Raw genomic sequence first — 12,638 nt, 5'->3', positions numbered from 1 at the left:
TACCTTATGTTCTGTAACCCTCACGTGCTTCACGACCTTTTCTTTTCTTCCTTTAAGCTTTTTTCTGTATTGTCTAACCTGCCTCATGACTGTACGTCATGTTTTCACCTCTCTTCGTCGTCTAAGAAAAGAAAAATTAACGTTATGCTCATTGCAGGGGCAGGGTGTAATGGCTAGTGTGTTTCTCTGCAGTCGGAAGATTCCAGGTGTTGCAGTGTTTTTGCTGCAGTAAGAAGGAGTAGTGGTTAATATTGGTGCTCTTCCCCACCTGAGAGTCCTGCAGTCTACACCCAGGTTAGCACAGTATATGTGCCAGACTGCTCCCATAAACCCAACTCTCTACATGGGAACCAACAAAACGAAAGAAGGAGGGGTAAAGGGGCAGGTGCAACCTCTTTAAGTTGCTGTGCATAAAATCACCAGCCTATAACATTCACACACACACAAAAAACAATGTTTAAAAAAATTAATAGGTTAAAGATTAGCGCACCCGTCCGAATTTCAGAGCAAGAATATAACGAGCTGTGTGTGAATGAAAACACCGAAACCTCGCTGAAAAGGTGAAAAGCCGTGGAAATATTCTGATTCTTGCTCGGCAATGGCTCTTCGTTTTTTTTTCCCCGCAGCGGCGAAGCGGGGGCTGTCGTGTCGGCACCAGCTCATGTCGGTGCACCCCCTCTCCCTTCCCAGCTTCTCCGTGCCCACCCAACTCCACCCCGAGATGTCCGAGATAACGCTACCCTGCAGAGGGAGACCACATTGAGAAGGGGCCCTAGGGGAGATCTCGGGATAACAAAGGACTGTCGTGTCTCGGCCCTTCCCGACATTCTCCTCTTTCACCATCGGAGGTTTTGTTTCCCTGCGCGCAGAGAGAGTCGGGAGGAGGCGAAATGCGTTTCCCATTTAGGCGCAGCGCCGTGCGTCTTAGCGATTCTCCCAAGGATTAAAGACCAAACGACGGCGAGATTAAGAGAACACATGTAGCTAGGAGAAGCCCTGGCATTCTGCTTTGAAAAAGAGAGTTTTCTGTGTTTTGTAAATTTTTGCCGATAGATGCTTTGATGTCTGACGCAGAGATCCGTGTATCAGATTGGTACAAACGGTATTTTATTTTATTTTTTTAAAGCGTGCAACATTAGTTTTTTTATTTAATACAAATAACTCATTTTACGACTAAAAAGCCACCAGTCTCTCGCATTGTTTTTTTTTCGCAGTGCTAAATTGAATTTAGTCACGGATTTTATGTTTTGCTTTTTTTTTAGTCCGTGGGAATCCTCTATAAACACATTAGCTTTCAACTTTTAACGAAAATAAAAAACCGTGATGTCACAAGAACCTGGGTGCTAAAACTATCCCTGTCCTTCGAGACAGATTGAGACAAAATAGGTGTGTCGAGGTTTATTTCAGGAATTAAGTGACCCACCCTGTTCTTTTATTCTGGAAAGTATTCACACAAAAACGGTCAGATGACACTGAGAAACCATACATTAATGCACGATATTGTTCACTTCAAGCAAAGTAAAAAATGTGTTCAGCCGTCTGACAACAATTACACTATCATAAAAACACATTTATTCCTATGCGGTTTCTTCCTAGTTCCTCTTACGTTTAAAATGAAATTAAGGAAATGTGATCAACCAAGTGAATTGGCAATTTTGCGAAGAAAGGGACACTTAAAATAATTACAGATTAATTTAAAAAAACTTCGCATGCATTTAAAGTTGAAGCAATACGTAAATATTCACATTTAAATAAATTCTGTAGATAAATTCCTCGGACTGTACTAATCTCAATAAACTTATTTTCAGCTCATAGTATATTTAAGTGGACGGAAACGGAATTAAATTCAGATGCATCATGGATCTTCCTTTTCTGACCAAAACTCCATATCAGGACGTGTTATCCTAATATAAAAACAAATATTTGAGCTTATTAAATTAATATATTCCGTCAACCAAAACCGAAAATAAAACAAAAAGACAAATTACTACGAAATACTGCACGCTTAAGACCTATTGACCCTTATCACAGTTAACGTGTAGACAATTTTAATAGGACTATTTTTGTATGGTTTCGATTAATGTCAATATTATTTTTCTTTTTCGTATTGAATTCTTTCAATTCACCCACCGAAACCTTTGTGTTAAGTTAGTGCCTTATGTTTGTTAATCGCGCTGTAACCTATTTGCATGAATACAAACTTTCCAGAAAGAGTTTAGCTGACTGGCATAAGCGAAGCAGTTAAATGATTTGCATTGTGGAGAAACGATTATGACTAATTTCTCTCTTCATGAAGGTTCGGTACGCTGAAAAATTATCAGACATTGACTTCTACATTTTTTTCCCCCGAAATCGTTACGGCATTAAAATGTGAGAGAATAGTTATGGAAGACACGATCCGTTGAGAAGTTACGAAGTTATTTTTCATATTCGGACTTAAGACTCTCAGAACAAAGATCACATCGAGCGTTCAAAAGTGACTAAAACTAATTTGCCCAAACTTGGGCAACTCCTTGATATCTAATGAAGCGAAGATGGCCGGTTTCTGGCTCCAGTTCAACGTAGCAATTACTTTTCCACTCACTGACCACCAAAACCTTTTGACATCCACTTCATGAGGCCAAAGCATCAGAGCACACGTTTTGATCTGTCAAATTCCATAACAAACTAAAACAAAAAAAAAACTGGGAAGCAATGACACATGGGATGAATTAAAAATTCGATAAATCATGTAAAACGACAGATTAAGACATAAAATAAAAAACGGTCGAAAAACTTGTCCCATAACAAGCCATGGTAAACCTCAAAGTAGATCCCAAACTAGTATGATCACTTACTTGTCCGTCTCCTGTGACATATTTGCTCCAACAAACTCCCCTTTTTTCCCTCTCCTGTTCTTGCTTGTGAAACTGGACTTTCAAGTCTGTGCAGGTAGAGGTGTAGGAACGAACTGAGGAAGAGACGGCAGAACTCGAGCTACAGGTACTACTGCTTTTTTTTTTTTTTACTCCACTTCTTTCTGAACTTGATCACCGGACAGGTACAGCGCGCACGCTGTACAGTGCTCCAGCCAGGTGCAATCAGTTTGAGTTTATTATCTTGTATCTCAATGTATCGGCACTAGTAATCTTCCCCTCACCCCCCCCAAAAAAAAGTGAATTCCTATTCCAAAGTAAAAGATCTTTACCCTGCTTTGCAGATAGCTGCAGGTACACTTTGTGAATTCTTTTACTGCGGAGTACCTCTGTGTTGTAGGAGGGACGAGCTAGCTGCTGATTGGCCCCAAGGCTTGTAGCAAACAGCGGTGATAGGCTGGGAGTGAACAGGTATGTCCCGCCTCTCACCTGAAGCGACAGACGGCCCATGCGACCCCCCAGATAAATGAACTACTTGTGCCCTCATACAATGAGCTGATTGACATAGCGCACACATTGCTGTCAGACCACAAAGAATGGGCACGAATAATACAAACTGTTGTTGTTTTCCGGTGCTGATTCGCTGTTCTGCACTAACAGGACGCCTCCAGTGCAGAGATGGACTGGTACAGAGCCCAACAGCTGTTTTTACAGTACAGTTCAATAATGTACTGGAAATCAAGCGCACCGCTACACACCCTTTCCCTTAACAGTTGGAATTAAGTCTGAACATGTAGGCGAAATGTATAAGTTTACTAAGGTGGTGTCGGGGAGTTCGTTTTTCTGAAAGACCATCACACGAAAAGCCATTAATTTGAAATGCTCCTGCGTAGTTGGAAATATTGAAATCGATTTTGTTGATTTTACTCTTTCCGAAAAACAGTTTTCCTCTTTAAAAAATGGGTTGACTCTCCTCTCTTTCTAATAATATTCTAATAAAATTCTTAAATGAACAAATCAATTAAAACTCTAGTAGAAAATGGTTCATTTTAAAATTACGACAATAATAATGATGACTATTATTATCATAGACAGTGAATCATTACAAATCAGGCTCACTTGGCTCTTGTCTTGAAATTGCTCATATCAGGTATCAATCAAACAGTTCTAGGACACCTTCACAAAGTACTGTTCACAAACACAATAGAGAATTAAGAGCCAGTAATCTAAGTTAAAGGCATCAAAAAAATTAGAAATGGCAAATTTGAATTTTTAACCTATTCATTTTTTTTACATTTGACATTTATCCAAAACACAGGAGCCCTGTTAGATTCAGCACAGTGGGAGGCTGCAGTGCACAGGGACAGAAAACTCATTCCCTTTTCGACAGGAATCCCTCCAGAGAAGGGCAACCAGATACATTCCTGGGAATCATTCAGAGGAATGTCCTACACTGACTGCTGAAAGGCCTTGAACGCTCAAGACTTCAAAGGGACTTTATCCCAAGGATTCAAAATCCTCAAGGGCCTTGACAAAGTAAACTCAGTGGACATCTTCAAAATGAGCAGAGACGCCAGTGGAGACTAAGGGGAGTGCAGTTAAAGTTCAGAATGGGAGGCATGTCTTTGCACAAAGGCTTGCGGGAGTGTGGAACAAGCCTTCCACCCCCTGTTGTGTAAACCAATTACGTCTTTCAAGAAATGGCTCAAAATGGCAAATAATCTACAGCCATCCATTTTCTAACACCTTTATCCAATTCAGGGTCACAGAGCTGGAGCCTATCACAGCAGGCGATGGGCCTTAGGCGGGGCACATCCCCGAGGGGACGCAAGGACGGACAGACACAGACACAGACACAGATACTCAGACACTCATGGCAGGGCCAGTTTTCCCAGAAGCCAATGAACCTACAAGTATGTTCTTGGACTGTGGGAGGAAACCAGAGCGCCTGGCAGCAACCCAGCATGGGGAACGTGTGGAGAACAGACAAAACTCCGGACCTGAACCCAGGTGCCTGCACTGTGAGGCAGCAACACTGGCCACTGTGCCACTGTCCTGCCCTGCTGTAGTTTGTGACCTTCCTGACAGTCTTATGACACGAGGTCTCGATGACTCTGTCAGGCACACTCCGTGATCTTGCTGGGGGAATGAATGAGGCTGTATAACTAACTCACTGCAGCTCTTCCGGGGCCTTAACCTGCACTGAGCAGGGACAGGGAGGGGGACTTTAGTGTCCAATGCTATGTGATCAGGCCCATTCAAAAACTCTATCACGTTACACCCTACACGTTTAAAAATACAACTGGGATATACTTAAGAGTATGATCAAGCCTTTTTAGGGATAACTGATGCAGAGTTTTGTTTTGGTCAAACAAAAGAAAAAAACAAAGCTGAAAGGGAGGACAGGGGAGACTTGAACATTTCCCAGGAGTAATGGAAGGATGCCACTCCGGTAGAAAACCCTAATTCCCCGTGAGAATTTTAAGGGTACTCTAGTGGGCATGAAAGCACATGAAAAGCAAAGCACACAAACAGGCTGGGCAGCTTTCAGACAGCACACTGATAAAGAGAAACCCATCCTCTCAGAGCTCAGGAATTTCCAGGAGAGCTGTCAGTGGCTTTGTGTCGCTGAGCTCTGAGTAACACACTGATAGCTGAGAAGAGGCTGCCAGTTCTGCTGATGCCAGTGAGAAAATCCACAGCAACTTAGGTTGTGTGCTGGCGTTTTCCTCACGTATGAAGATTTGAATATCTGACCATAAAGGTTCATAAATTCACAGATTTATTTACTTATTTCGTTTTATAAGCACAACTCCAGATAGCAACATTCCTGCTGGAATTCTGTGCACGGTTTTCACTCTGACTTTTGCCCTTACTTCAGGACTAACATGGATAATACCAGGTGAGAACAAACACTATCGTTCCCCAGCTGGCACAGAGAATAAATGAACAATGAAAAATCACACCGAAGAATATTCTCTTTTTGTTGAAAACATGCACTTTCATTATTCATACAAATGAGATCTTGTTACCAAATAACATGAAACAAAGAAATGACTGACAGTCCTAACTATATTTTTCCTTTAAAGGAATGTTCTTTTATTAAAAGGAAAAATCAGACACATATCTGTCAGAAATATTAGCTAGTCGCAGGTAAGAGAACAATAAGAAACAGCTTGAAGGCAAAGGCATTTTGGAACAGCAGTACATACAGTACTCTCAAAACTATGGCAATTTAAGCAACACAATGGTTGTTTGTACAGTATTTACTTAAAAGTATACAGGCCTATATTTCTTATATTCTTTGCTTTTATTTTTAATTTTTACTTTAACTCGACTTTTTAATTTAAAATCAACACCCACGTATTGAGATTCTTAAACAAATGACAGGCCTTTACAGTATGTATCTATGGTCAGAGAGAGAGCGAATTCACTTAACAAAAAGTACCAAACTTTGAAAATCAACTATGACATGTCCATGTTTGGTCACAACAGTGTGCGAGTCACCTGTGAGTATTTAGCAAATACAAGCTGTAGGGGTGTAAACTCGAGAGGCGGACTCTGATCGCCACAGGTGCCAACTGTCTAAAAGGCTTTTTTCTTTAAAAGGATTTTTTAAAGAGCAGGTCTCCCATCTCATAAAGCAACACTCCATGGAGTTTCTCAAAAAGACAGGACTACACAGACGAACTGTGGGTGGGGTTGGGTTGGCCATTGAAAACAAACCTCCTCCATTTTTTACAAATTCTGTCATGTCAAAGTATCTGTCCCTGCATGAGGGGAGATATACACTGACAGTCTGAGAGCCGTCTTCTGTCCTACTGGCCCAGACTTTCACCAAAGACCAGCAGTGCACTGAGCTAACCAAGCAGTCTGTCAATGAGACTGTCTTCCTCAAATCCAACAAGGAACAGTCTCCTAACACCTGTGTCTTTGGCTGTGACTTTGGTCAATCTCATCAAGCATTCCTAACTGCATAAAAATGAAATTACAGTATATATTTTTTAAACTAAATATTCACAATCACTGTTCTTGCACATAAATATCTAAGAGACAACAACATTTGTATTATGGTTTATATGAATATTCAAATATTCATTTCATATAAATATTGCTAGTTCATTTCTTAATTTTTTTCTGTCATTTCCGTCTGACACAATGTCACAGGAACTATGTACATGTATATGTAATTCTAATATGTGTTAACAGATTTAAATATTGTTGAGTCTCAACAATATTGAGGGGTCATTATTGAACCTCATTATTGAGGGTTTGGATTCACTTAATTAGATTTCCTTTCAATAAATATAGTTAAGAATAACACATTTCTGCCATACTGTTCTAAGGAACAAGTAATAGGTTTATGCCATGTTGAAAAGAGAAGAAAGAAAACATTTAGGCTGTGGAGCCTTCTTCGGGTGGGGAAGGCTGTCCTTATTTATACTGTCCTAATGCAATCCGTGGTACAACACCCAGATTAGTCCATAAAGCTTAGCTGTTCTCACCACATTAACCAAAACTAGGGAAAATCCACAATTAAAGAGAAATCCTGAGGTATTGAAACAAGCATTCAACATACTGAGCCGTGAATATTAAAAATCTTTTTTTGTTTTTAAATGCTCCACTATATCAACTAACCCCTTTGGTTCTTAAAGTACATTCATTAAAATGAGATGACATTACGCTGCTCATTGCTGGCTTCATGTAGCCTAATCTCGTCTGATCTCAGAAGCTAAACAGGGCTGGGCCAGGTCAGTACTGGGATGGGAGAGGTTCCTGCTGCAAGTGATGTTTTTGACAATGTTCCCCCTGGAACAGAATTTCCAAAGCAAATAATAGAGGGTCACAGGGTCACAGTGCTGCAGGAGGTGTATTCCTTCAGAACCAAAATCCTGACTGCTTGGTCAGTTAACATCCCATTAGCACTTTACAGACAGGTTGGGGTGTTAACACTGGAGTCTTGGCTCCATTCCACTTCAGGGCTTGTACAACCTGCCCTTCATCCAACTGGTGAACCCATTTTTATTCGCATTTCTGTAAATGAACTGCAGTTTAGTGGGGCTGGACTTCAATGGCGCAAGAAAGGGATGAGAAAGTGCTATATATGAACGCAAGGAGTGATGATGATGGTGCAGAGAGTGATCATGGAGATGGTGGTGTTGCTAATGATTATTATTATAATATACCACTAGTTTCTAGATGTGGTACAGATGTGGTTGTTTGTCAAGAACAAACAACAGAGACAATTTTGAATAAATAATGTGCATCTGTAAAATGAGCATGACTCCCAGAGACATTTGTATTGCTTATTATTCTTTGTCTAGTTACAGATACAGTATCATCCACAAAGTCTTGTCAAGGGTCGAAGGGTCATACAACACAGGCCTTGAGGTGGGACTACACCTTGAATAGAACACCAGTTCATCACAGGACACACACACACACACACACACACACACACACACACACACCCTGGAAAGGACACATCACAAGACGTTGGGGAGAGGAATTGATAATCCACACAAATATGGGGAAATCACATCAACTTCACTCAGAAGGTACCCCAGTCTGGAACTGAGCCCAGGACAACCAGAGGCCACATTTTCCAAGTTGCCACAAAGCTTATGCTAATATTATTGATATTTTCACAATTGGTGGCAATTAAACATTGGGTTACCATATCAATTATTGTGATTTAGTATTTTTGTGACATAGATTCAGGCCCTTGTGTATGATTATTAAGGAGATATACCAAAGCATCCAAACAATACTAGATTCCGAAATCTCTTCTAAAGAGTCTACAGGCATTCTGCAGAATTTAGCCAAGGTTGGGCAGCACCAAATCATCGTGTCATGCACTATTACATTGTTTCAAGCACTAAATGGATGTGTTATGTATTAAATCATTGTGTCATGCACCAAATCATCGTGTCATTCACTACCTCATCACCAATCATGTGTTAAAGTAGCTGCGTGTTGATGTCAACTTCCTCTTCACTAAATTGCAAAGAAAAGGTTTATTCAAGGTTAAGACATCTAAACCCCATGTTTAGTAATTGTTTGAGCCCACTGACGTATGAAAAAAATATTTTCAACAATCATTAATATTTTTCCTTGCCTTGCAAAAACCCACAAGCAATGCATGATAAATTAAAGAAACAAAACACTGTCTGAAATCAACTTTGCCTTTCTGAGAAGGATTTGTGATCAAGCTTCTAGACTTGTCAACTGGAAAATATTGCAGGTTTGGAAAAAATGCAGGCATTATCATGAACTCGACAGGATGCAAAAGACTGCACACTTGCGAACAAAGATCCGACAGGAAAGAACACCCCTATAATAACCTGGTATTCAAAAGTCCAAACACTGTTGTCTGAGGTCAAGTTTCTTGTTGTGTTAATATATGTAAAATCTTTCGCCAAACATTAATTTAGTGCCTTTTCGTCTATAAACATATTATTATAATGATTATTATTTTGTTGCTCTAATTTGTACAGATGAGCACTCATGCATTTCAGACTTTCGTTAAAGTAGTAGTTAACTAAATAGGTGGGGATCTCTCGCAGGCGGATACAAGGGTATTCCTTTTATCCCGCACGGATGGATTACGGCTCATGAAAACCACAGCGCAGGCTGCTGTTGTGTAAGTGCTTTGCTCACAATGCTCCTCTCTTTGCGAAAGCCTGCCTAGCTGGTTTCGAGCCGGAGAGCAGGTCTGGGCAAGACCAGGAGCAGGAAGTGCCAGTTTCAGCTCTGCCACATGAGATCAGACCTCTTTTTTCCTCCTTTTTATTATTATCGCTGTTATTGCTCTTCTCCGGTCATGGGAACAACACACAAAAACACCATTATCAACACATCAGCCTTTTGTTATTCAAATTCGGCGAGAGGCTTTCTCTGCCCCACTCTCCTATTTCACCCCTCTCTTTCCAGATACACATTCGAAGTCGTGGGTGGAACAACCTTGTGTGTGAAACCCTCATCTCACCTCGAATATGTCAGGTTTATGGGTCCCTCTGTAATCGGAGGTACATTTTTTCATTACGAAAAAATAACAGAAAGAAAACAAAGTAACTTTGGCTTATCGTCTCATTTGCACATGCCGTATTCAGCAATACATTCATCCATTTTCTTACTTCTTCCAATTCAGGATGCCGGGGAAGCTGGAGCCTATCCCAGCAAGCACTGGGCAAAAGGCAGTGCACACCCCGGACAGGACAACAGTCCACTCGGGGCAGACACAGACACAAACTCACACAGGGCACATCACGCCAGGGCCAATTTTCCCAGGAGCCAGTACCTAACTGAACTGAGAGAAAACCTGAGCGCCCAGAGAAAATGCATGCAAACATAGGATTAGCATGCAAACTCCATGCAGACAGCACTCCAGGCCCAGAATTGAATCCAGGGCCCCAGTTCTGCAAGAAGGTAATGCTAACCACTACCTCAGTGTGCCACCCAGCTCTTATTATAGCAAACTGTAAATCAAGAACACCAAAGTCATCTGCTTCATGCTTTATGAAACACTGAAAAATACTCTTTATTTCTCTGTACACCCTTCTGCAGCCAAAACTGGAAAATCAAGTCACATCAACCCAGTGTTTACACTAGTTTAAACAAAACATCGATACCAGAGATAATCACGTCAGCAGCCAAAGCACACTTCGAGGCCAGGGTGTGAGTATGGTATACATTATTAATAATAATAATTAATAATAATTGCTTACACTTATATAGCGCTTTTTCTGGACACTCCACTCAAAGCGCTTTACAGGTAATGGGGACTCCCCTCCACCACCACCAGTGTGCAGCATCCACCTGGACGATGCGACGGCAGCCATAGTGCGCCAGAACGCTCACCACACATCAGCCATCAGTGGGGAGGAGAGCAGAGTAATGAAGCCAATTCATAGAGGAGGATTGTTAGGAGGCCATGATTGATAAAGGCCGATGGGGAAATTTGGCCAGGATGCCGGGGTTACACCCCTACTCTTTTCGAGAAACACCCTGGGATTTTTAATGACCACAGAGAGTCAGGACCTCGGTTTTACGTCTCATCCGAAGGACGGCGCCTGTTTACAGTATAGTGTCCCCGTCACTACACTGGGGCATTAGGACCCACATGAGCCACAGGGTGAGCGCCCCCTGCTGGCCCCACTAACACCTCTTCCAGCAGCAACCTCAGTTTTTCCCAGGAGGTCTCTTATCCAGGTCCTGACCAGGCTCACACCTGCTGAGCTTCAGTGGGTTTCCAGTTGTGAGTTGCAGGGTGATATGGCTGCTGGCTATTACAGGGTGGGAACCCGAGAACACGAATCAGAATGGGGAAACATGGACTAGTCACACGCGCACAAGATATAGAAAAACCTCTGTCCTTCCCCCCAAGTTCCAGGTGTTAATGTCCCTGATATCTCACCACTATCCCAGACAGGATCCCATCGATCCCATCATGCACTCGCTCAGTGCCCCATCACCGCCTGATGAGGGCGTTACAATAGTAAACAGACAAGTGCGGTCCAACAGGTCTTGGAGCATCAGACAGCAATACTATTAGTTCTGCCGTTTCAGTGACGGAAAGGTTGAAAAGGACAGATGGGGGAGCAGCCCATCACAGAAAGAGTGCCGGCCCTTGTGGTGACAGTGTCACTCTCACTCCAGCTCGGCCCCCAAACTTTTGTTGAAAAAGCCCAGAGAGAAAGAGGATCGACAGAGAGATATCCGTGCATCAGGAAACGTACAAACCCTCGATAAATTCAAGGAAGAAAAAAAAAACAACATTATGGGAAAAGGTGAAAGGCAGCCTGCATGCCTAAGATTTCATGGGAAAAAAGTGCGTGTTTGGGCTTGGCTCAGAAAGGGCTTCATTTACCTGTTTGGCAGGTAACAATTAGAGCAGATGAAGCTGCCGTCTGGCTGGAATGCAGCCGGTGGAGGCCCATGGTGGTGTATCTGGTTTACCTGCTAGGCAGGTGAGGGCTGAGCGGCAGCTGGGAGAGGTATGCACACACATCGCATTCCACCCGCCTCTTAAAGGCACAGGCCCCGCCAGCTCGGGAGCTGCCGGTCGACATTACCGCTGCGGTTCTCCGCACGGACAGTTGCCTTCAAGTGCAGAGACGGCCACCCGTCTTCTTTCCTGATTTCCCGTTGCGCGGGCGTTTGCACGGGAAGCGAGCAACCCTCTCTTCTCCAGCGGATAAAAATACACTCTTTTTAATTCAGGCACACCCGAAGAAGGGCACAACAGCCAAAACGCTGTGTTTCCTCTTTCTCCTTCTGAAGCCAATCTCATGCTGACGAAGCTCCCCTTTCGAACATTTCGAATGAAAACTGCCTCGACTTCCTTTATGTTTTTTTTTGTGTGTGTGTGTGGTTATTTTCGTCAAGAGATTAGAAATATACTTTACCAACTTTGAAGACTAATAGTTATTTTTAAACAAGCGATGGAGGCTGCAGGGGGCGATGCACTCGGCCTGCTGTGTTCCGCTGTGTCGATCAGTGAGCTGGAGTCCGCGGCGACTTTCTTTTTCCGGGTGAACTGCTGGAGCGCACCGGCCAATTATTGATTTCGAAGTGAAATCCGGTCGTGCTCTGCAAGCCTAGTACTGGGGAATCGGGTTCTTGTCTGCTCTGGGTACCGGCATGCTTCCTGGGGCGGCGAATTCCACGTTATGTTAGTTAAGACATGTCGCTGGGGACAAGAGACTTTGGGCCCAACATTCGTGTATATCAATTTTGAACCTGAATAAAATGCAATACTTCCCCCCTCAATCGCTACACAAC

At 42.5% G+C, this 12,638-nt stretch overlaps 1 protein-coding gene across 5 annotated transcripts in view; it reads right to left on the bottom strand.

The window, feature by feature from the left end:
* Window positions 1–12,279, bottom strand: part of grhl2b (grainyhead-like transcription factor 2b) — a 42,271-nt gene extending 29,992 nt beyond the window's left edge. Inside the window, exon 1 of one of the 5 annotated variants that reach the window (XM_069194850.1) lies at window positions 12,263–12,279. Coding sequence is in view for 3 of the 5 variants with exons in the window: in XM_069194846.1 (XP_069050947.1) it covers window positions 2,589–2,629 (41 nt within the window). In the remaining 2 variants the exon portion in view is untranslated. The other 4 variants (XM_069194848.1, XM_069194847.1, XM_069194846.1 and 1 more) reach the window with 4 other exon arrangements.
* Window positions 12,280–12,638: the final 359 nt, after the last annotated feature.

This window comes from Lepisosteus oculatus, chromosome 10 (genome assembly GCF_040954835.1).
Source record: "Lepisosteus oculatus isolate fLepOcu1 chromosome 10, fLepOcu1.hap2, whole genome shotgun sequence".
Lineage (NCBI taxonomy): Eukaryota > Metazoa > Chordata > Actinopteri > Semionotiformes > Lepisosteidae > Lepisosteus > Lepisosteus oculatus.
This window is presented reverse-complemented; position numbering and strand designations above follow the sequence as displayed.